General features: G+C 48.0%; 2 protein-coding genes across 2 annotated transcripts in view; both read left to right on the top strand.

The window, feature by feature from the left end:
* The window catches only part of LOC149342572 (uncharacterized), a 111,823-nt gene that overhangs the window by 14,530 nt on the left and 72,335 nt on the right, over positions 1–24,958 (top strand). The gene's annotated exons all lie outside the window — the stretch shown is intronic.
* LOC149342573 (uncharacterized) lies at positions 4,606–6,942 on the top strand. The gene is made up of 2 exons (XM_089546815.1): positions 4,606–5,679; positions 6,613–6,942. Exons 1-2 carry the CDS (start codon positions 4,606–4,608, stop codon positions 6,940–6,942), a joined length of 1,404 nt encoding a protein of 467 aa, XP_089402941.1.

Genomic DNA, 24,958 nt, shown 5'->3' with positions numbered 1-24,958 from the left:
TAGAGCTGATGTAGAGAATTTCTTAAATCACTACTTTCATCCGCGAAGCAAGCACCTGGCAAGAAAAACCTATGAGCGCAAATAATGAAAGTACAAGAGTGTTTCAACCAGGGGATGGTTCCTTTGTTTTTGTTTGGCTTCTTTTTCTGCCTATTTCTTCAGCGAAGTGTGCAATAACGGCCCCGCGGTAACATTAACTACAAGTATTGTTTCTGCGTTGTAATTCTGAATCTGCAAGCGGCCATTATTTAGCAACCAGCAACAACCCTTCCGGCCCAAGCCACGCGTTCGCATGCATACGTCGTGCCAGCGGCCAACACGGAGGGAATGACCTAGCGCTTAAATGCAAACCCTCACCCCTCGTTCCTCGTCCCCCGACCCCCGCTTCGTTTGAGCGCGAGCTTGGGCTTTCCCGCCGTTGGTGGACGGCGCCAAGTGTTGGTGCTTCCCGCTACGCTGTCGTCACGTCCGACGGCCAGTCGAGACGAGTGGCGTCGTCGTGCTCGCTTTATTAATTTGTGTTTTGCGTGCGGCGAGCGCGAGAGGGGGTCCCGCGACTGTGGTTGCCGCTTATGTGCCCTTTCTTTTCCCCCTCGTCCTCACCCTCCCTTGCATGTCCCGCGGCCAACGCCCTCTGCGCGAAAGCTGTCAACTGGGCATGCGAAGTCGTATGCACCGCCGAAATGACTTCCTCCAACCGCTGAAATGGCCGCCGGTTAACTGTGAACGAAGAGTTGTGATAGCTGATGCTCTGATTTTGCTAGTTGTGTGATCTGCGTGTTGTTTAATAGGGTTATGCAAGCTAACTAAACTTTGCCTTGATAGCTTCCTAACTGACGGCGGATAGCAACACCTGGCTCTCTAACACATATGGTATTACAATAGCGTTGTTACCCCTTTTACTGATTCTGATAGCACTGCTGCTTTGGCTCATGTTGCGACGGTTGCTTTTATTACTACTGCTCAAAAGCCTCATGTTACTGTTACGTGGTGGCAAGCTTAGGAAAAGGACGACATGATGACAGATGATAATATGGTTTAATGGCTGCTGGCCTAGCGCGAGCGCTCCATCCCGCGCCACTGCCCTCTTCGTAACATGACCCGGGTCCTCCGAGCGATCGTCCCGATCGATTGCGTAAATTCTCGAAGATGAGGTGGCGATGATCATGATCACAAAGGATAGAAGAAGATGCAAGGCTTGCCACCAAGATGAACGAAATGATCTGGTGAACGGTTGTCCCTGGAGCTTCAGGTCCAGCGGTCGGTCGCCCACAGCCGAAGATCAGGGTTTAAGGACTCGCCGGACAGCTTGGGCGGGGGTGCCGTCTTGATTCGGGTCGTCGTAGGGTCATAGTTCGTCTGGTCCTGGTCGTCGTGTCTTGTGGTCGGGGCTGGGGACGGGGCTGGGGATAGCGGCTGGTCGGTTCTGGTCAGTTCGGGCTCGGGTTGAGCCGGCGGCGGAGTCCAGGTCCCCTCGGTCAACGGCGAAGGCGAGCAGACAGCGGCGATGCTCCAGGAACCAGTATGACGACGAGTACCCAGCACCTCCACCAAATGTTACGTGGTGGCAAGCTTAGGAAAAGGACGACATGATGACAGATGATAATATGGTTTAATGGCTGCTGGCCTAGCGCGAGCGCTCCATCCCGCGCCACTGCCCTCTTCTTCTTCGTAACAATATGTTATGCTAGGAGGTTATTGACACCCGCAAGGTCATGCGACCTCAGATTCACAGAGCCACTTTTTGTTTTCGTCCTTAATAAGCCTATTTACTAGCACAAATCATACAGAAAGCTCAAGTGTTAACAAAGCCATCAAAGAATACGGCAAGAGCAACCTGCAAAACTGTCTCGTGATAGCCACCGCCGTTATCAGGAAGGTTACACGCGTCAGGATTTAAAAAATAGTGTTGATATTGTTACGTATTTAATCTCACAGCCGGGGTGTTCTAGCTGGTCCAACAGGCCAGCAGCGAGAGGTTGAATCGGCGAGCGGGAATCAGCGTCCAACGGGGCACAACACTCTCAACTTCCTCTTCTTTCGTTCTCCGCCTTGCCCTTCCTGCGTTTCCCCAAGCCCGTAACAATATCATCGTGCTAACCTCAATCAAAACTGTACGTGATGAAGATTTTGGTTCATTACCTCGATGCGAAATTTTTTTTTCTTTTTGAACTAGCTTTCCTGGGATGAGATGTCCCTCTTTACAAGAACGACATTTGGCTCAGTGGTTATGGTGCTCGACTGCTGACCCAAAAGACGCGGGTTCGATCCCGGCCGCGGCGGCTACAATTTCTTTGGAGGAGAAATTCTAAAGGCCCGTGTACTGTGCGATATCAGTGCACGTTAAAGAACCCCAGGCGGTCGAAATTTCCGGAGCCCTCCATTTCTGCGTCTCTCGTAGCCTTAGTCGCTTTGGGACGTTAAACCCCATAAACCAAACCAAACCAAACATTTTAAAACCTATCATGTTAATTAAATTTTGGTGCTTATACCGTATGCTCGACCGAATGGCTTCTGATAATATTTGCTGTTTTGTATATAGGACACCGTCCGAAAATTTTGATAAACTCCTCAAAACTACCGTTTCTTTATTTCAGTTTTGATCGTCTGATAAATGTTCCGCAGTCGTCGTGGAAGACTTCGGCAATGTTATTGTTCACCCGGCTTCTGTTAGTCATGAATTGCGACACGGTATTGCAATAGATTTCTGAAAAGCCCCCCTCTCTTCCCCACTCCCTTCCCTCTATTTAAACCAGTGAGTGCGCCCGCTTCTGGGCCGACTTGGATACTACGACAATCACCATCATCATTTACAACAGTGCCCAGTCCACATGTTTATGTCCTTTATGCTTTACGCCATCTGGATAACGTTGTCTTTGGTCAGCAGCGAACAAGCGGGACATTCACGTTGCCACATAGTACCGCAACGTCGAGGACCTGCATACAGGCGTTTTAAAAACAAAAACTAAGAACGGAAGCTCAAGAGGTGCCACAGCAGCCTAATGACTAAAGGGCACAAAACTTCTGTTATCCCATAATTGAAATCAATTAAAAAACCTTTATCAGACAGGTGGCTCGAGGCCACTCGCCTCATTGCGTCGCCAAAGGGAACTCTTTACGCCAAGTTCACAGCCATTATGCGCGTCCTGACAAACAGCCGTGCATCGGTTTTTGCTCAGGGCACGATGCGTTTCTTTCTGCCTCTCTTTCTATTTACTTTCGGTTTTTAAGGTAGGAACATCAGAGTTGCGAGTAAAAGTAGTGAAGCCCTTGGTGAAGCCCTAGCAGTAAAGCCCTGCCCACTGGACTGTAAGCAAACTGCCCACTGTGGCAGGTAGCAGCTAACCCGTGGCTGTCGAATTTCGATGCAGGTGAAATTCTAGAGGCCCGTGTAATGTGTGATGTCAGTGACGTAAAAGAACCCCAGGTGGTCGACATTTCTGGAGCCCTTCACTACGGTGTCCCTCATACACTGAGCCACATTGGGGCGTTAAACCCCATAAAGCCATAAAAATCAATTAATGATTGGTCGCGAGAGGTTGCTCGCGAAGAGCAACCTGGCTCGCACATGCTCCACCGATAGCAGCACCTGCCATCGTAGGGCAGTGGCGCATCTCTTAACCGCCGCACCATTGCGCGAGGACTGGTACGGGGACCCCCAGGGATCTATGAATGTAAAGTCGAGAATGACCTATGTCACGGCGTGAAAAGATGACCGCGACGAAGACGCCAGGAACAAAGAATAAAAGAAACTAAAAAGAAAGCGGTGGGTGGTACCTGAGTGTAGTTCGTAACGGCGACCGCTCACGCAATTTCGTCGTGTCGTCCAAGCAAGCATCATTGAGTTTTTTTTTTTTTTTTACTGCGAAATAAAAACATGGTCCTTTGAAAAAAAGGGTGCACAAGCGACAGCTGTGGCGCGTTTTTGTGGACTTCGCTAGTAGACTACTCGTTACAACGCTAGCCCTTTTGAAGCCATACCAGTCTTTCAAGGTGTGACAAGGAGTTACATCTGTTCTTCTCTTTTAGAAGCGTTGTATAATGGGAATGGTTGTCACTATGATCTTACGGAGCACTTCGGACTCGCAACTTATTTCTAGCCCCGCGGTCGTCTATAGAACATTTTTTCCTCTCCTGCCGGCGGCTCGCTGCTCTCCGTAGAATTTGCTTGGAGATCCCCCTCGCTCGGCTTGGGCTTCCTCTATCTATTCCGATTCTCTTATCCTTCGGGGCAAGCGCCAAGGGATATGCTCTGAAACCAGTGTTCGATTCTGTTCATGATTATATAATTTCATCTGGTAGATTCCTCTGCTAGAATGTGAATTCACAACTTTTCTTTCTCCGTATCTTTTTTTGTATTGTACAAATTCTAGCTCTGCGTCCCAAATTTTAGATTTAATTATACTCCATTCCCTGTACATGAGTGTGTTTGTATCCGCTATGCACCCTGGCCAATCCCCCGCCGTGGGTATGTGCCATTCAGCCCGAGGACATCATCATCATCATCATCATCACCGGGCCAGCGTGGCACGAGCCTCAGCCGACGCATCGTCCGATGGCTCACGCCCCTCTGATCAAGCTTAAAAGAAGCAGGGGCCCACAACGATGAGCGCACACGTCATCTTCCGAAAGGTCGCAGCCAGCGGCGTCCGAAGACTGATTCTGCGGCCAGCCTCGGCTACCATCAGCGTCACCCGATGCAAGGGCCACCATCGCTTTCTATCCTCACGGCTCTTGCTCGCCGCCTTATTCTTTGCGTTCCTTGTCTGCTCTGCGGTCGCCCTGACGTCACTCCTCTTGGCCGTGATGTACGCGCCACGGATCGTGGACAGCACCCTGCACTCGCCCGCGCTGCGAAGCTTCCTCGAGCTGGGTACCAAGTTCGTCGTGCGACCCCAGAGCCACACTACGCTCGTGTGTACAGTGGGCGCCGGCCTCGCCCTCAGGAGGGCGTACCCCTTCGACGGCGTCTGCCACTACATCGTTTTCACGCACGCCGTGTACAACGATAGGGGTGCCGGCAGCTTACGGGCACGTGGAGGCCAGCCCGGGAGCTGGCAGTTCTTCCTTCGTCAGGCATCCACCATGACCATCACGCGCCTGCTACCGTCATTCGAATGGGAGGAGCTGGTCGGCGCGCTCGAGCCGGGCCTGGCGAGGCGAATCAACGCCAGCCTCGTCCGGAACCGGATGCATGGTTTGGCGCTCTTCGAAATCAGCATCCGGCCGGAGCAGCTATCGCGAGTCGCCGCCGCCATGACGCTTATGGCCGAATCCAATCCCGGCATGTTCCTCGCTCTCGGCGTAAGCTTCCACGGTCTTCACGATGGCAACTCTTTGCAACTGCTTCCGCCAGGAGTCCTGGACAAGGCGGTGACGCCACTGTCGATGCTGGTGCTAGAGACGCATGTGCCGCCGCTGGTCGACGGTCAGTGCCGCACGGTCCTGACGTCGATACCGGAGCCTCGGGCTCAAGACCCCGAAGAGCAGCCACAGCAGCTTTCGCTGAAAGGCGCCGCCAAGATTCTGGCACAGCATCCAGAACTGAGGCACGTGGTTGGCAGCGGACTGGTGGGATGCTTCTCTCTGCTCGTTGGCGCCCTCGTCTTCAACACGAGCGGGCAGGACGTGCCACTTGGAGCAGCTTGTACGTCGTGGTCCGTGGAGAAAGTCGACAAGGTGCGCATGGCGAGTACACCTTTGCGGCAAAAATTGTGGAAATGGACAAGTGACACTCGTAGCTAGTGTAATACTGCCCCATGATCCGCGACAGAAGTTTTAGGGAGAATTATGGGTGGAGAAGCTTGCAGGCATTTAGTACAGTCCGAATAAATGTAGACAAAGCCAACAGCCCTTTAATGCAGGTTTAGTCACTTAAGAGCCGTTACCCGTAGTATGGCAGGCGCAGTGCAGCGGAATATTACTCCCTCATGAACTTAGTTTGAGCATAGAGTTAAAATGCAGGCAACAGGCCAGCAGTTTTCACCCAAGGGTGCTCCATGGGGTACACATTTCAAGTCATTTCCACCACGTTCAATAGCAATGATTTTGATAGGCAACATTATCTGTCCCTCTCTTGCCGTTTGCTCACAATCGTTTAGCCCAATTCGCCACAACGGGACATGGTTTCGAGAACAGTCTTAATACGCAATTTATCAAGAGCGTAGAGTGCAAGTTGTCAGAATAGCTTTCGCCAAAAGTATGCATGTCACTGCCCTTGTTGTACTTAAAAGTAAATTTATATAGCACTGGCTCAAATTGCGCATTCAGTTAAAATTATATTTAACTTTCATTGGTCTCGTACATTGATATTGTTTCAACGCCGCATCCCTCTATCGCCGCGGTCTTCCAGTCAGTGCAGCACGCTATTAGAGTGGTATCGAAATTGAGGGCCAAAATGGCTACACCATCGCTGGCGCTAGCAGCGCTACGATGAGCCACAGCGGCACGCATCGGCAACTGCTCCTGTCGGGAACACAGCCAAATTCGCGCCTTTGGCGAAGGTTGCTTATACACGCTTAGCAGCATCAGAAATTACGCCCTTATAAGGGCCCAAGGAGCAACCCCATGACCTCCGGTGAGAATTACCCTAGCGACATGTCACTGGCGCAGGTGTGCAAGCATCCCAGCATTCGACTGGATGAGCGCGCCTTCGTGGCGTACGGTCAGGATGGCGACCGCTTCTTCAGCTTCGAGGTCACCCAAGGGGTCGAGAACAAGGTGGCGCCGCTGCTGAACGCCACCCTGATGCGTGACCGGACGCCCTGCATTGCGCTCTACAACCTCGAGCTGGAAGACGGCAGTAGTTTCTGGTCGCGCTCGCCAGAGCGCAACGCCAAGATGGTCGACAATGTGCACGCTCTCTTGCGCAAGCGTCTACGCCCCGCCGGCTCGCAGTCTCCTGGAGCCCCGGGTCTTTGGAACTATCTGTTTTCGTCCTAACTTATTTGTTATCTGTTATGTTATGTTATTTTATTTGTTATTCGATGTCGTGCTGTTTCGGTGTCATCCAGCGCAGTCTTGTTTAGATTGTTACGCCTTTCTTTTTTTTATACTTTGCCTGCAATATCTTACTTTCAATTTCTTATTTTCTCCCTTTCCACACAGTCTTCATGTCATGTTGGGTATGTGGGATTTCCGCAGTTCTGTACCATTTGGGGATGACTGGATCGGCTGATTACGGGCATAGTGTTCGTGGTGATCGCATTATCCAGGAACATTGCAACTACCGTTGCAAGCCGAGCTTGCCAGTAGCCTTCGCAATATTAACAGTTTATTGTTTCTTTATGTGAGTACAAATGTCTTCCATACCGCATTTCATCAGTTATTTGGGTGATATTTTATTGCAATGCACTGGGGACGTTATACCAGGTGTTTCAGGGAAGCCCGATGCAAGATTTTTTTAGCTAGATACGCATTTTCTGGCATGGTAATACCATTGTTGGTGGACACAAAAAAGAGGCGATTCATGTTAAATAATAAAGTTAATAACTACACTATGACTGGGAACATTTTTTTTTTAATTGCGCAAATTTCTCCGCTGCGTAAGATGGTTATAGATACGTGTACAAACCGGTGGCTGCTACAAATTCCAGCAAGGCCGCCGCGGTGGCTCAGTGGTTATGGTGCTCGGCTGCTGACCCGAAAGACGCGGATGCGATCCCGGTCGCGGCGGTTGGATTTCTTTGGAGGAGAAATTCTAGAGGCTCGTGTACTGTGCGATGTCAGTGCACGTTAAAAGAACCCCAGGTGGTCGAAATTTCCGGAGCCCTCCACTACGGCGTCTCTCATAGCCTTAGTCGCTTTGGGACGTTAAACCCCATAAACCATAAATGCCAGCAAGGCTTGGTATTGGGGCCCATGGGTCCAGATTCGAGAGCCTGGTGTTCGGCTGGGGTGGAAACCCTGATTGCCGAGGTGCCGCTTTCGCGCCTTCCGAAGTCCGGGGCAAGTTACCAGAAAGTGATCGAACGTTGCGTCTGTAGCAGAAGTGGGGCAGAAAGGGCAGTTCAGAAGCGGGGTCGGCGACGTCCAACAGTCCCTGACGGCGGGCGTCAGCGCAACATTCACCCGGATTCTCCTCAGCGCCATCTCTTCATGGCGAGTTGCCGGGAAGGTTAGATCCACGCGGTGGTATAAGAACACGCCTAGAGCGGCGGAGAAATTTCTTGGTAGGCAAGACGGCGTCTCTTGCGGATAGTTTCAGTAGAGAAAGCGGGAAATGCAATTACAGTGGGTGGGACGCACTGCCCGCTTCCCTAAAACTGCGCGTATTGCGTCGAGCCCACACAACTCGGACTGGGCATTAATACGAGTGCACGACGGTGCACTCGACAACAATGCCCAGGGGATAGGCTACGCGCCGTATAGCTCCTACTGCTTGTGGTGAATTAGTATATGGGAGAATAAAGTTCGGTGGAGTAGAGAGAAGGTCCTTTAAAGCGGACAAGCCGTCATAAATGGCAACGATAAGTAGAAAACCAGCGGAAAGGACGCGTTCACAAGGAGGAGAAGTACACAGGTCAACGCTGGAAACACAACTGAAAATTCGAACAGGGCGCACATGCGCGAGAGCAACCACAAACGTTAACAAAACAACGAACACAAAATTGATTAAGCGACCGAATTGCGACCGAATCGGTCACTTAATCAATTTTGTGTTTGTTGTTTTGTTAACGTTTGTGGTTGCTCTCGCGCATGTGCGCCCTGTCCTGATGTTGGCGATTCACCAAGTAAAGAATTTTCAGTTGTCTTTCCAGCGTTGTCCTGTGTACTTCTCCTTGTGAACGCGTTCTTTTCGCTGGTTTTCTACTTACCATGCACCAACTGGCCCAACAAGCTACGCTTCTTCAATAGAATGGCAACGAGCTCTGCTATCACAGAGGGAAGGGAAGCTGCTCCTCTGTGATGTAGGAACATGTCTGGCGGTCATTACGTAGAGCTGAACAGAGGACACTGGTGGACAGAGGAGACATTTTAACTCTTACTGATAGACGCCTGGTTGCAGTTAATGATTTATTGCTGGTCATTAGTAATACCTATATTTGTTTGGAATTTTGAAAACGCCATTACCTTACCGCTGAGTCTCAACAAATTTTGCACATTCCTCCTGGAATTCGAATATCGCACTCCGGCTGTGTACGCACAGTCCACTTTTTGAAGGAAAGTGCAAAACGTCGAAGTAGAAAGTACAGGAGTCACGCCTTTTCTTCTCAAAACCTGCTCTTTCTCTCGAAAAATCGGCTCTAGGCGCATTCTGTCACCCTCATGTGAACGTGGCTAGCGACATCCATCAAATCGCATCACTCCGCGGCGTACGTGCTGCGTGACCATCTTTGCATCGCCCATAGTTTCGTACTGTTACCTAGAGGGAAAGCTGGCGGCCTTGCACTTCAGCTACCGTGGACACTCAAAGCATCATGGGCCGGTGAGCTACCTGGTGCGGGACAGTCGGATCTTTTCGGGAACACGGAGTGGCGTTACTGAGATATTCCATTCCGAAAACGCTTTTCTCGGTTTGTGCGCGCATACGTGGTGCGTCAGAGAAGAGCTGTCAGACGAGTTTGGCGCAAACGTAACGCGCAAAAGCCATAGTAGCGAAAACGCGACGGCCCACGACGCCAATAAAAGGTTTCTCTTTTCCGAAATGCCATTAAAAAATATCTTAAAGTGTTTAAGCAACAACTTTTTTTAAAGACATATTTCCTTTTAAAAGTGCGCCTGTTAAGCACGAAATATCAGTTTCTGTTGTGTGCAACACTTCGCTAATAGTAGAGCAAGCCATCTCTTATTTTGGGTAAACTTTGCATTTACATGCTTTTCTGCTCGTTTGTTGCAATTCATAGACAGGGAATGTTAGGGAATTTTTGATTATCAAACAACATCTATTTCTGCATTATTGTTTGGCCAAAAGTTGTGGCTCTGCAGTCGTTAGCGCTCCGCCCCATGATGTTTGGAACGCCTATGGTGGCTGAAGTGGTCTCCATGCCAACTCCCATAGACGGGTCGCCAGCTTTCCCTCTAGGTAATAGTAAGAAACTCTATGGCACCGCCTGCGCTGCGGGGCTCACCGCTCCTTGCTGCTCCAGCCTATGCGGGACAGAAGGTCACGTGGCATGGGTGCCACAGAGTGACGTGACTTGATCGATGTCGCTTGGCGCGCTCCACAGGCGCGCGGTTTCCGAATCACGTAAGGAGTGGTCAAAATTTACTGCACCCCAACGCTGAGGAAATAGCGTTTTCAAAATTCTATACAAATGTGGCTATTACAAATCACCAGCTACATTCCTTGAGGCAATCATCTACACTTGTAAATTAACATCAGGATGCTCTTTTGTTTCCAAGATCAGCTTACGTCCATGGAATCAATACAGCTGCACAGTCGTGATCGCCATCAGCCAAACAGCACGTGACCAAATTTGTTACTGCAACACCAGTAGCAGTAAAGATAGCTAAATGCAGGGAGGGTAGAGAATAAAGCTCTCGCATTTCCTTGGAATTAGGCCTATTGAGCGCCCCTCACTTTTTATTTTTATTTTTTTTTGCGCTCAGGGTCGTCTAGGACATTTGTTTTGACTTTAAAGCATAGGCTATACTCGCACTACAGTACAGCTGCATACCGTCAACACGACAACGTGCTGGAGCTGCTACCGTTGGCGTGCTTTCCCGCCCGCGTATGCCGGGGGGTTGTAGCTGCCGTAGTTAGTGTATTTTACGTACGCCGCTACTAAATTTTTTTCTGTCGTTTGCCAGCGCTTTCAAATAAAAAATTAGAGTATATTCAGGTTAACGATGATGATGAAGGAGCCTGAATAGAACGCCGAGCAACATAGCCCTACCAAAAGCGCTCCAGTAAAAAAAAAAGAAATCGGGAGAGACGCTTAAGACAGCTATCGTGAAACATTGAGACGTTCCACGTAAGCTTACGTGGAACATGGAAAATGGAGGGGAACAGGCACAAAAAAAAAAGATATCTCTTCTTCGCCGCTCTAAAGGTTTGTTTTTCTTCCCACCATCACATCTCATTAACAATACAAAACACACCATTAAAAACAATGCACTTAATTCCCACCCACCACCCTTTTACTCGAACGCAGCACCTCACCAGGTGTATACATAACAGAACCTTAAACGAGGTTAATACGTCAAACTTTTTAGAGCATAGTAAAACACGCCCAACTTAACTATAGAATTAAACATTGTGATTATTATTTAGCGTTTAGTTTACATTTAGAGTGCTATAATTTTTCCTTGCATGTGGTTGTGTTATTTTATAGTTGCAGTATTATTACTTTTATCTTAGATTATAGTATCTTACAGTTGCAGTATTATTTGTTTTGTTTATTTTATATAGCTATACTAAGTTTATTATTATTAGTTTTGTATTAGTCTACAGTCGTCTCTTACAAGCGGTTGTATTTCCGCAGTGAAGTGCTACGGAAAGTGTTACTTTGCGACTACATGTTTTGTATACGGAAGGGATAAATATGAGAGAAGGCAACAGCGATAGAAACCAAACAGCATAGGTGATTTCCCTTTTTTTCTAATTTGTGATGTTCATGAATGGATATTATTAGTGAATATTTTACCGCCTAAAGATAATTGATTAGAAAAGCGGAAGAAATAAAACAACCACCTGCAGCCTATGGGATCCGAACTCACGACCTTCGAATTACGCGTCCGGTGCTCTACCAACTTAGCTATAGCGATGGCTGTCGAATCTCCTGCTTTCCGGGGTAGCTCAGTTAAGCAGAGCACCGTACGTGTAATTCGGAGGTCGTGGGTTCGGATCCCACCGGTGGCATGTAGTTAAACTTGCTTCTACTTTAATAATCAATTATCTTTAACCGATAAAATATTCACTTATAATATCCTCATATCCACACCACAAATTAAAAAAAAAACGAAAAAATAACCTCTGCTCTCTGGTTTCTGTGGCTGTTGGCTTCTCTCATATGTTTAGTACACGGGCGTTTTCGTACACATCCTCCAAATAACGGATAGGGAATATACATCATGACAAGCTATGTAAAACAACGCATCAGATGCAAAAAGATCCCGCCCACCACCCACCACTTTAATCACATATAGCACCTCCCCAGGTGTATACATAACGGAAGCTTCACAAGTACATTAACACGCCCACACTTTGTACAGCATGATACAACACATCAGACATTATTGAATTAAACGTTACAGTTGTTACTTAGCTTTCACTTTACATTATTTGCTTTATTTTTCAGTTGCACTATTTTTTTGTTTTTTTTTGTTTTTTTACAGTTGTAGTATTAATTCTTTTTATTTTATTTTATAGTTAGAGCATTACTCTTAGTGTTACTTGTCTTTTGTTACAGTTTTCTTGAATGCTCTATTTCCGCAGCAGAGTTCTACGGAAAGTGTCCTTTTACGTGTACCCGTTTAGTACACGGGCGTTTTCGTACCCACTGTCCAACCTGGGTATCAGCCTCCGAGGCCGGGTTTCTAGCCCGTGCATCCTGCCCAACACAGTCGCGGAACGCCTTAGCCACTGTGCTACCCCGAAGGGTAAGTACCATGGGCTTAAGGGCGCCTTATACGTCTGCAAGGTCCAGCGATTAGTGGGCAGGTAGCCCACTCAGCGGTGGGCAGGTTGTGATGACGACACAAGGTCACGTGACCTCGGTTGCCCACCTGCTTGGGCGCGCGCGCGCGCGCACGCACGCACGCACGCAACGCACACGCGCGCACGCACGCAACGCACACACACACACACACGCGCACACACACACACACACACGTGTGCTATTGCCGAATGGCGTCAGATTGTTCCTTCGTGTGGGACCTGCACAGCAGCATGAACGTCCCATCTTCATCGTCATCAGCGACAGTCACGTCGGTGGGTTTCTTCAGGGAAGCTATGGTAATAATGCAAAAGGAGCGAGCTGGATGAGATGTGGGGGAGGGGGGAGGGAGGGGAAGGGGGGGGGGGCGTTGATCGACGGAGCACTGTCATGAAAATTGTGTTGTGGAGGAGGGGGAATATCGATTCTAATATAAAATCCGGCGTCGGCGTTGTGAGCGAAAAATCACGAGCATGACTCTGGCAGGTGGAGCTCAGAGAGCAACCTAGGAGGCAGGTGGGCAACCGAGGTCACGTGACCTTGCGTCGTCATCACAACCTGCCCATCGGTGAGTGAGCTAACTGCCCGCTGCCGACTAATCGCTGGACCTTACAGACATATAAGGCGCCCTTAAGCCCATGGTACTTACCCTTCGGGGTAGCACAGTGGCTAAGGCGTTCCGCGACTGTGTTGGGCAGGATGCACGGGCTAGAAACCCGGCCTCGGAGGCTGATACCCAGGTTGGAGAGTGGGTACGAAAACGCCCGTGTACTAAACGGGTACACGTAAAAGGACACTTTCCGTAGAACTCTGCTGCGGAAATAGAGCGTTCAATAGTACTACTAAAAAGTACAAGTAACAGTAATAGTAATGCTCTAACTATAAAATAAAATAAAAAATAATAAATAACTGTAAAATAAAAAGCAATAAATATAAAACAAAAATAATAGTGTAACTGAAAAATAAAGCAAATAATGTAAAGTGAAAGCTGAGTAACAACTGCAACGTTTAATTCAATAATGTTTGATGTGTTGTGTCATGCGTCACAAAATGTGGGCGTGATGATCTACTTGTGAAGCTTCCGTTATGTATACACCTGGGGAGGTGCTATATGTGAGTAAAGTGGTGGGTGGTGGGGTCTTTTGCGTTTATGGTGTTGTTTTGTATTGCTTGTCATGACGTGTATTGTATTGGCTGCCATTATGGCGAAGATAATTTTTTTTTTTTGTCTTTCCGTTGCTTGACAGTCCCCCTTTTGCCTTGGCGATTAGCTTTGCTTATTGACTGCCGAGGAGCTTCAAAGCACCGAGGAGCTTCAGAGCACCGTGGGAGGAGAAGGATATCGAGAGAAAGGAGGATAGTTACCGTGGAAGGAGGAGGGTATGGCCAGAGCGGAAGAAGGGTCAAGCAGTAAGCGGTTGCGACGGAGACCGCCCCACGGGTCTTCGGTGGCTCCGCGCGACTAGAGCAGTGGTGAAGAGGAGAGCTGTCAAAAAATCGGCATGTGTGGCGAACTAAAAAGAGCGTTCTAGAACTAACAGATATGATGTCGCTGTTATATTCTTGGCCTCCATCTTCCATGTTCCACGTAAACTTACGTGAAACATGGAAGATTGAGTGGAACAGGCACAAAAAAAAGGTATCTCCTCTTCGCCGCACTAAACGTTTGTTTTTCTTCCCACCATCACATCTCATTAACAATACAAAATACACCATTAAAAACAATGCACTTAATTCCCATCCACCACCCTTTTACATGAATGCAGGACCTCACCAGGTGTATACATAACGGAACCTTAAACGGGGTTTATACGTCAAACTTTTTAGAGCATAGTGAAACACGCCCAACTTAACTATAGAATTAAACATTGTGATTATTATTTAGCGTCTAGTTTACATTTAGAGTGCTATAATTTTTCCTTGCATGTGGTTGTGTTATTTTATAGTTGCAGTATTTTTACTTTTATCTTAGATTATAGTATCTTACAGTTGCAGTACTATATGTTTTCTTTATTTTATATAGCTATATTAAGTTAATTATTGTTAGTTTTGTATTAGTCTACAGTCGTCTTTTACAAGCGGTTGTATTTCCGCAGTGAAGTGCTACGGAAAGTGTTTCTTTACTACTACATGTTTTGTATACGGAAGGGATAAATATGAGAGAAGGCAACAGCGATAGAAACCAAACAGCATAGGTGATTTCCCTTTTTTCTAATTTGTGATGTTAATGAATGGATATTATTAGTGAATATTTTATCGCCTAAAGATAATTGATTAGAAAAGCGGAAGAAATAAAACAACCACCTGCAGCCTATGGGATCCGAACCCACGACCTTCGAATTACGCGTCCGGTGCCCTACCACGAGCTGTAGCGATGGCTGTCGAATCTCCTGCTTTCCGGGGTAGCTCAGTTGGCAGAGCACCGCACGTGTAATTTGGAGGTCGTGGGTTCGGATCCCACCGGCGGCATGTAGTTGTGCTTCCTTCTACTTTTATAATCAATTATCTTTAACCGATAAAATATTTACTTATAATATCCTCATATCCACACCACAAATTTAAAAAAAACGAAAAAATAACCTCTGCTCTCTGGTTTCTGTGGCTGTTGGCTTCTCTCATATGTTTAGTACACGGGCGTTTTCGTACACATCCTCCAAATGACGGATAGGGAATATACATCATGACAAGCTATGTAAAACAACGCATCAGATGCAAAAAGATCCCGCCCACCACCCACCACTTTACTCACATATAGCACCTCCCCAGGTGTATACATAACGGAAGCTTCACAAGTACATTAACACGCCCACACTTTGTACAGCATGATACAACACATCAGACATTATTGAATTAAACGTTACAGTTGTTACTTAGCTTTCACTTTACATTATTTGCTTTATTTTTCAGTTGCACTATTTTTTTGTTTTTTTTTGTTTTTTTACAGTTGTAGTATTAATTCTTTTTATTTTATTTTATAGTTAGAGCATTACTCTTAGTGTTACTTGTCTTTTGTTACAGTTTTATTGAATGCTCTATTTCCGCAGCAGAGTTCTACGGAAAGTGTCCTTTTACGTGTACCCGTTTAGTACACGGGCGTTTTCGTACCCACTGTCCAACCTGGGTATCAGCCTCCGAGGCCGGGTTTCTAGCCCGTGCATCCTGCCCAACACAGTCGCGGAACGCCTTAGCCACTGTGCTACCCCGAAGGGTAAGTACCATGGGCTTAAGGGCGCCTTATACGTCTGCAAGGTCCAGCGATTAGTGGGCAGGTAGCCCACTCAGCAGTGGGCAGGTTGTGATGACGACACAAGGTCACGTGACCTCGGTTGCCCACCTGCTTGGGCGCGCGCGCGCGCGCACGCACGCACGCAACGCACACACACACACACGCGCGCGCGCGCGCGCGCGCACGCACACACACACACACACACACACACACACACACACACACACACACACACACACACACACACACACACACACACACGTGTGATATTGCCGAATGGCGTCAGATTGTTCCTTCGTGTGGGACCTGCACAGCAGCATGAACGTCCCATCTTCATCGTCATCAGCGACAGTCACGTCGGTGGGTTTCTTCAGGGAAGCTATGGTAATAATGCAAAAGGAGCGAGCTGGATGAGATGTGGGGGAGGGGGGGGGAGGGGAAGGGGGGGGGGGGGGGCGTTGATCGACGTAGCACTGTCATGAAAATTGTGTTGTGGAGGAGGGGGAATATCGATTCTAATGGAAAATCCGGCGTTGGCGTTGTGAGCGAAAAATCAGGGTCACGACTCTGGCAGGTGGTGCCCAGAGAATAACCTAGGAGTCAGTTGGGAACCGAGGTCACGTGATATTGTGTGTCATCATCACAACCTGCCCATCGGTGAGTAGGCTAACTGCCCACTGCCCACTAATCGCTGGACCTTACAGACATATAAGGCGCCCTTTAGCACATGGTACTTACCCTTCGTGGTAGCACAGTGGCTATGGCGTTCCGCGACTGTGTTCGGCAGGATGCACGGGCTATACTCCGTTTCATACATAGCTGTCAACGCAGCCAAGGCTGCGGCGCCTGTTCGCGCTCCTCGTCCTTATCGTAATGTAGTAGTAATGAACTCAAAATTAAAGTAAATGTTTGTTGATATTGCAGTATAATGATAATGGTGTTTTATTTTGCAAAAATATTGCCTTTTCTTTTATGTTCTTCAAAACAGAGTGCCTTGGTTTTCTGGGTTTTTTTTCGGCTCCTCCTGTATCAGGTTTTCGCAGCTAGGCCGGCCGGTGATGTCGTCTGCTTTCGTCTTTCGGTTTCCGAGTATGCGAAAATGGCACCGCTATTGCCTACTCGCTTGTTTTCTTCGCCCACTGCGGCTTCAAAAACATCTCCTGCTCGCCTGTTCTCCAAGCTGAAGTCTCCGAAAATTTCGAAAGACTCCAAGCAGGTTATTGTCAACGTTTACTCTAGCGTAAGGAAGCGCTTCCCGGAGAAGACTCTGCGTGAAGTTCTCGAAACTGTGGGCGAGATGACCGGGGTGAGCCCTCGGACAGTTGCGAGGTTCAAGAAGGAAGGTCTCGCTACTGGAATAAGATCACCGCAAAAACGACCTAGCAAGGTGACCATATCTAGCTCTCGCAGTGTTAAATATGACAGCTTTGCAGTCAACGCCATCCGACTCAAGTTACATCGTATGTATGCCGTACACTACACTGCCTTTTCCCTTCGAGACAAGTAAACAGCGCTGTGTTTTTCAAAGTAGGTATTAGAGTTTGACAGTTTCGAGTTTCTACCTAATGAATCTTTTAAGAAAAATAAAAAAAATAATAAAAAACCCAGCCGAGCCGGGAGTCGAACCTAGGCCCTTTGTAAAATGAACACACAGGCGCGCGCTTCGTACCACTCAGCCACGACGCGAGGAGGACGGATGCATTTTACTTGTTTTTTGCAGCGGACTACTTCCGTACCTTTGGCAGCGTTGACAGCTATGTATGAAACGGAGTATAGAAACCCGGCCTCGGAGGCTGTTACCCAGGTTGGAGAGTGGGTACGAAAACGCCCGTGTACTAAACGGGTACACGTAAAGGGACACTTTCCGCAGAACTCCACTGCGGAAATAGGGCATTCAATAATACTCCTTCAAAGTACAACTAACACTAATAGTAATGCTCTAACTATAAAATAAAATAAAAAGAAATAATACAGTAACTATAAAATAAAAAGCAATATATATAAAACAAAAATAATAGTGTAACTGAAAAATAAAGCAAATAATGTAAAGTGAATACTAAATAACAACTGTAACGTTTAATTAAATAATGTCTGATGTGTTGTGTGATGCGTCACAAAGTGTGGGCGTGTTGATGTACTTGTGAAGCTTCCGTAATGTATGCACCTGGGGAGGTGGTATATGTGAGTAAAGTGGTGGGTGGTGGGATCTTCTGCGTTTATCGTGTTGTTTTGTATTGCTTGTCATGACTTGTATTATATTGACTCCCATTATGGCGAAGAGAATATTTTTTTTTGTCTTTCCGTTGCTTGACAGTCCCCCTTTTGCCTTGACGATTTGCTTTGCCTAGATGACTCTGCCGAGGAGCTTCAGAGCACTGAGGAGCTTCAGAGCACCGTGGAGCTTCAGAGCACCGTGAGAGGAGAAGGATATCGAGAGAAAGGAGGATAGTTGCCGTGGAAGGAGGAGGCGAGAGCGGAAGAAGGGTCAAGCAGTGGGCGGTTGCGACGGGGACCACCCCACGGGTAACTACCCATGGGGACTTCGGTGCCTCAGCGCGACTAGAGCAGTGGTGAAGAGGAGAGCTGTCACAAAATCAGCATGTGTGGCGAACTAAAAAGAGCATCTAGAACTAACAGATATGATGTCGCTGTTATATTCTTTGCCTCAACATGCCGTAAAGTAGCAATACCTGGAGGTGTAACGTTAAGAGATCGGAAGAGGGCGGAGCGGGTGAGGGAACAAACGCGGGTTAATGACATCTTAGTTGAAATCAGGAGGAAGAAATGGGCTTGGGCAGGGCATGTAATGCAAAGGCAAGATAATCGCTGGTCCTTAAGGGTAACGGAGTGGATTCCAAGAGAAAGCAAACGTAGCAGGGGACGGCAGAAAGTTAGGTGGGCGGATGGGATTAAGAAGTTTGAGGGGATACACTGGCGGCAACTGACAAAGGACAGGGTTAGTTGGAGATACATGGGAGAGGCCTTTGCCCTGCAGTGGGTGTAGACAAGCTGATAATGATGATGATGACCTGGAGACTTGTCGCTGACTCTCACGTTACACAGTCGTGACCATCCTGTGACATTTAATGATAAAGCTTTACTAGTCTTATTCGGAAAAAACCCGGTGGTGTGTGCTAGTGTATTAGTGTGTGTACTTGCAGACGATATAGAAAATCCCAGCTATACCAAGAAAAATAGTATGACGTCATCAAGCGGCCGTAGGACGCACACAGCAAGCCAAACGCCGCCATTTTAGACGATCGTATACATGTCGTTCGCGTCATACCCTTAATTAAGGCGGAACTTAAGTGTCCCCTCCAATCTTCCCCCCCTTAAAAACTACCAGCACCTATGGGGCTGGCGTCGGGCACATGCTCTATTCTAAAGTTTAGATTTGCTCTTCTTGATATACAGTGCTTAGTACAGTGTGCTTAATACACTAGCATTTCCCTGTTATTGTCAGTGCAGACCATTATACTCCGAAAGCAAGGATCGAGACCCCCTTTTTTCATTCGTATAGTTCTTGCGGCTCTTCTTTCTCTATATGTGCGCGTGGAGTCCAATGTAGTCAGTGTAACTGAGGGGCGTAGTGTATACGCTGGGCCGAGCATTGAGTTGTAGGCAAAAGTGGTCTTCCAGTTCCGGATCGAAACGCCAATCGACGCACGCCAAATGTCCATGTTTATAAATAGAACGCCGGATGGCACGTATACTGGGAAGCGAAGAATAGATCGACATGATTGGCCCCAAGCACGGCAGCACGCAAAGTCAACGTGAAGGAGGACATGAATGAACGGAAATCGAACGCGGGCCCGTCGTGTCCCGGGGGCCACGTCGAGCCAAGAGACTCAACGAGACGAGCGCAACACACGTGCCTCGACATCGGCACATCATCGGGGTTTTCATTTTACTTGCTTAGCAAACAGAAGCCTCACGGAGAGAAAAAAAGGAACAATTTAAGAAAAGAAGAGAGGCCTGTTAAACTTCAACTTAGCTTTGTGGTGCTCAACGGTACAAGGAACGTACCCGTCATGTGTCGGTTAATGGTACGTGCAAAATCAGTGAGGTAAAGGCTGTGGCTATTATGTGTTTTGTAATGCTGGACACTCGGCCAATTAGGCCATCTTAGATTTGTTAACGTGCATTCTGTCATTCCTCTTTTTTAACGTGTCTGCCGCGGCCGGTGCCTAACAAATGAATTCATGCTGGGCAGCCGCACGGTCTAAGAGGCAGGCATGTCTGTGAGCTCTATGAGTTCCATGAGACATTTCCGACAACCCATTGTAATGAGCTCACTGGACTGCTGTGCGTAGCTGGCGCATGCGCAATGGAGGCAGTAGCTCCAGCTCTGTACACCTGTTCACAACAATACAAGGAGCAGGTGTTCTGGCATCAGCGTGTACTTGTGGAAAAGTCTATAGCCACTTAGTTACCACAGCGGGTGAAATGAATAATTTGTGACGCTGCTCGTGCGCCGCTATGTCGGCGTACTTGTGTACTTCGGGTAAGCGTGCAATATGCATTCCTGAGCACGTTACGCATTTTGAGTGTACCGCGAACCACAGGATGTGCCTTTCGGCGTGTCTGTGCGTTTGTGTCCCGCTATTCAAGTGCATCGTATGGAAAATTAAGTACTGTCTATGTCGTCGTAGAGAGAAAGTCTAAGCATGAAGTGCGTTGCAGGATCGAAAGGTGCGACATATTCCAGAACGCCTTATAGGTGCTAGTAGCCGCACTCTGGTACGAGCCCTTTGGCTCCTGCCTGGTCCCTCGCCTTCTCCTCCTTCTCTTTTTCGACAAGGATAGCGCGCACGTCCTTCCTAGCTGCTTTTGTGGCTGGAAGATCCGTCGCTATAAGCCACTTCTCTCCCATCTGACATGCGCGCCCGCTGACCCTCACCATTTATAGTCCTCTACATGCCGCAGCGTTCAGTTGCTTCTCTGTTTCGAGGTAGGCGGCAAGCTCAGAGTCCCTCGTTGTTTGAGTTGCCATAGAGCTTGCACCATTCTTCTTCGCCTTTAGCGACATGTTAGGCCACCTTTCCGCCTTTGTGTGCGGCTGCATAAAGCTACGTAAGAAGTCTGAGAAGCCGCCGCAGTGGCTCAGTGGTTATGGCGTTCGGCTGCTGACCCCAAAGGCGCGGGTTCGGTTCCTGCCCCGGCGGTCGAATTTCGATGGAGGCGATATTCTACAGGCCCGTGTACTGTGCGATGTCAGTGCCAGGTGGTCGAAATTTCCGGAGTCCTTCTCTAAGGGCGTCCTTCATAGCCTGAGTCGCTTTGGGACGTCAAACTCCCACAAACCGTAAGTAACTCATGAAAGATGGCTATGAAAACCTATTCTTGCAGTAGCGCCACAGTCTGCCCGTTAGAACAGGCAGCGGGAGTGGCTGTGGAGCTTTAATTTCACGCGTTCTTACCGTAGATGACATTTTCGAAGTGTACCGCTGTCAGAGGAAAGCACGGACACAGAAAGCAGAATAGTCGGGGAAACGTGAGACGTCATTTTTACCACCAGCGCCGTGTTCACTCGTCTCTTGCTCTGTGACAATTTATTTGGTGCGTTTTTTAAGTTTTTTGTTCTCCTTTTTTGCGTCTCTCTTTGGGTTCACTTTTGCGATAAAAGAATATTTGGCCTGTTTTCTACCCACCTGTTATCGAGGTTTACGTTGGTGCTGAGGTTGAGTAGTTGAGGTTGTTGTTGGCTACAGCCTGGGATTAGTCTTGAGTGAAATCTACAGGCAATTACGCTATCGTAGCGACAAAATAAAAAGAAACATAGTTGATAAGAACACCTGGTGGCGTAGTACTGCGACCTAGCTAAGCACACAACCACCCACAACAGTCAAGCCACCTCTGCAACATACGAAGTTCAGTTAAGTTTCACGAAGACATTTCTGGATATGTCTGGAAGCTTCCTCCTAACTGTCCGGTTCCCACGCGGGTAAACAATGCCCTGCAGAGATCAGTGGGGCACCCCTGCCCTCTCGAGGGAAGCGATGAGGACTCGCCGCTCCGCGTCATGATCGGGGCAATCCGTGAGGTAATATTGCAAATCACCGCGAACACCACAAGAGGACAAAGGCGGAGACTATGTCAGTCTTGTCATACATCCACGCTCAATTACTGAATCCGTGTGCAGGGGCTGAAGTAGAATGGCTTCAGCTCTCTTCAGCAGCCCGGTCACACAGGGTTGGTTGTGCGAGCATCTGAGGGTCTGAAATGGCTTGCCGCTGTCTCTTTAAAGATTTCCTTGAAATCTTGAGACTTTTCTCTATGGTTCAGCAGACTGTGCTTTATGGTTGAGGCTGTTAGCCACCTCGTTTCAATACACGCCTATATGTGAAGCAACCCACTGAGCACGTACAGAAAATCCGCTGCTGTGCAGTTACTGCACGAAACGCGGCGATCTAAGGCATAATCTTTCAGAGGGAGGCCGCCGTGGCCGTGTTCGAAGCCAGCCGCGACGGTCCAATTTCGATGGAGGTCAAATTCTAGAGGCCCGTGTGGTGTGCGATGTCAGTGCACGTTAAAGAACCCCAGGTGGTCGAAATTTCCGGAGCCCTCCACTACGGCATCCTTCATAGCCTGAGTCACTTTGGCACGTTAAACCCCATAAACCAAACCAACTTTAACCTTTTAAGTACACGTGCGTTGCAGCATGTTACATTCTCCTCTTGCTTACACTCTCTGCTGGCGTATTCGACAAATAATTAAAGCATGATGGTTATCATGGTAGGCCGCTGGCCGGTTCTGATCACTGATCTCCACTAGGGGAGCTGGATGCCGCATTGGGCGCCCGAAAGTGAAGCCACCGGAAGTAAACGGCCTTGTCCCGGAAGTCAGCCTTTGGCAGTGCATGAAATCGGACCTCAGCACGGTTTTTCAGTTCCAGTTTTGTTTTCCCACTTAGCATTTCGTCTTTTCGCCGTTCTCGTCTTTTTCCATGACAATTCCTACCTTTTGCGCCGCCAACTGAGCGAGGAGACCAGCGAAGTCTTCGGGAAGGACGTTTCAAAAATAAGGTCCCATTGCATTTCAATGGGGCGACACTAGCAGACGACAGGACGTCGCTACACACAGCAAGTATGGAGCCTCGTCTACTCGGCTCGGTGTCGTCTCGTTTGCCTAGCTTCGCCAACTCTGCTCTTTACTGCGATGCTTGTTCCCACGCTCAAGCCCAAGTTATGCTATCAATGGGGGATAAATATAAGAAAGAATAGGTTGAAACATTCACCAGGCAGCTTACTTTGCAGCGACCATTTTACCGAATTATATTTCGACCGAACCGGGGCGAGGGCTAGGCTACTATCTTGTGAGGTGTCGACAGTGTTCGGTTGGTTCACATTAGCGCCTCCAAAAGGTATGGTACTGCTTTTTCGACGGAGCGTGTCATGTACTGTTTCGTGTTGTTGCAAGTTAAGCCTGAATGCTCTTTAATTCGTGGTGCTTGGTGCAGTTGACTTCTAACAGCGCTTCTCACGCGCACTGCACCATTCGCCTTTCTTGTCAGTCGTTCCTCTCGCGCTGTGCCTTTTCTTTGCTGCACGAAAACTCGGTTTTAAGGTGACCTAGCCTCATCGTCATTCCACTACTTCTCCTTTACGCTCGGAATACAAGAACCAGGCAAGAACATAGTGTTTAATGCACGTACCCCTTTGCCGAGGCAGGGTGAGACCTGCATGCCTGTTTTCTTCGCTTTCGCAGAAATTACAGGGTTCTGCACACAATGCTCACATTTCTCGCGTTCAGCTTGCTTGTTTCTTTCATATAACAGCAGACATCACACGAAAACAACGCAAAAAACTGAGAACGAAAGGGCGGAAGACACGACTTTTTGCATTGAAATACACAGCAGACACCCGACTTCCGGGACAAGCGGTCCAACTTCCGGTGGCTTCACTCGCGCTCGTCTCGGAAAGCGGGAATGCGGCATCCAGCCACCTAGTGGAGATCAGTGGTTCTGATCAGAAGTGGTCTGCGAATATTCGAATTTTTCGAATAGTGAATAAAATATTCTCGTATTCGATTCGCTGAACGAATCAAACAGTGAGCGTTAAAAATTAATCGGAACGAATCGAATTCAATGACAAAAATTCGAAAACTTTTCCAATAATAGCCACGAAATTCGAATAGTGTTGTCGCGATTAGTTTATGCGTTCAGGGCCGCGACGCCGTCCATACGTGTGGTGGCTTTCGTGATGCTCAAACATGGGGCCTTCAAGACTGGGAGACGCGGCAAGTTTCATACAGGTTCAACAAACGCAGACATCATGCCAGATATTGTAGGCCACTGCTCAAAACTCTACATTCTTTTTTTTTTTTCTGGTCATATTATATTTGATGAAGTTTCAAGCATATACGAAGTGCACGCATTTGATGGCCAGGGCTTCTGATGAACTATAAGTAGTTTTTAGATATGCAATCAATAAAATTTTATTAAGAGCCTGGCCCAGCGCGCTACTGAAAAAAGCCGTCGTTTTGGTGTCCCCGTTTGCAATCGTTGTTCGTAGTGAGTCACGTGCGCCCACTACATATTTTCATTGTTTGTGCCAATCTTCTCCCAGCACTAAACAGCCGATCCCACCAATCTGGGCCAGCCTCCCCACTCTTATCTGACCTCTATGCAAATAACCTCTGCCTGCATTGGATACTATAGACACTCATCGATCTATACATGTGTATCTTTAGTCCAGTTCATTTCCTCCATTAACCTACCACTGCGCGTAAAATAAGGAACATCAATAGGACTCCGAAGCGGCCTATTTTGCATTTATATCCGCTAATCTACCGACACCGCTCACAGCTTTGAGCAAAACTGTACACGGCGCCTTTATATTACTGCAGTTTGCAGCTTCGCTGCTATCGATCGTTTAAAGAGCGTGCGTTGACGTAACCTTACGTAACACCCAGTCATTCGCTACTTAGCGGCGTGTAGCGTAATCTCCGTCGTGAACGCCGTAATACACTCAGGCCCCGATAAAGAAAATCAGTAAATAACGCCACGGCTTAATGGCTAGATGATATAGAAACTGCATTATGAGGAAGGAAAACTGTGTTGCAGTTAGTTGCGTAACACGCTTTCGTGCTACGGCAGCCAATCAGGCAAGTGTATCAGGTAACTGCTTGGGTG

This window comes from Amblyomma mixtum, chromosome 5, assembly GCF_055824585.1.
Source record: "Amblyomma mixtum isolate Tamu chromosome 5, ASM5582458v1, whole genome shotgun sequence".
NCBI lineage: Eukaryota > Metazoa > Arthropoda > Arachnida > Ixodida > Ixodidae > Amblyomma > Amblyomma mixtum.
Note: the sequence above shows the minus strand (reverse complement) of the source record. Positions and strands in the feature narration are given on the sequence as shown.

What these genes read in the sequence shown, in the direction of transcription:
- LOC149342573 (XM_089546815.1), top strand. Translation starts at nt 4,606, where the DNA reads ATGAGCGCACACGTCATCTTCCGAAAGGTCGCAGCCAGCGGCGTCCGA. An exon ending in CCGTGGAGAAAGTCGACAAG is followed by an intron (nt 5,680 to 6,612) that starts GTGCGCATGGCG and finishes TCACTGGCGCAG; the next exon opens with GTGTGCAAGCATCCCAGCAT.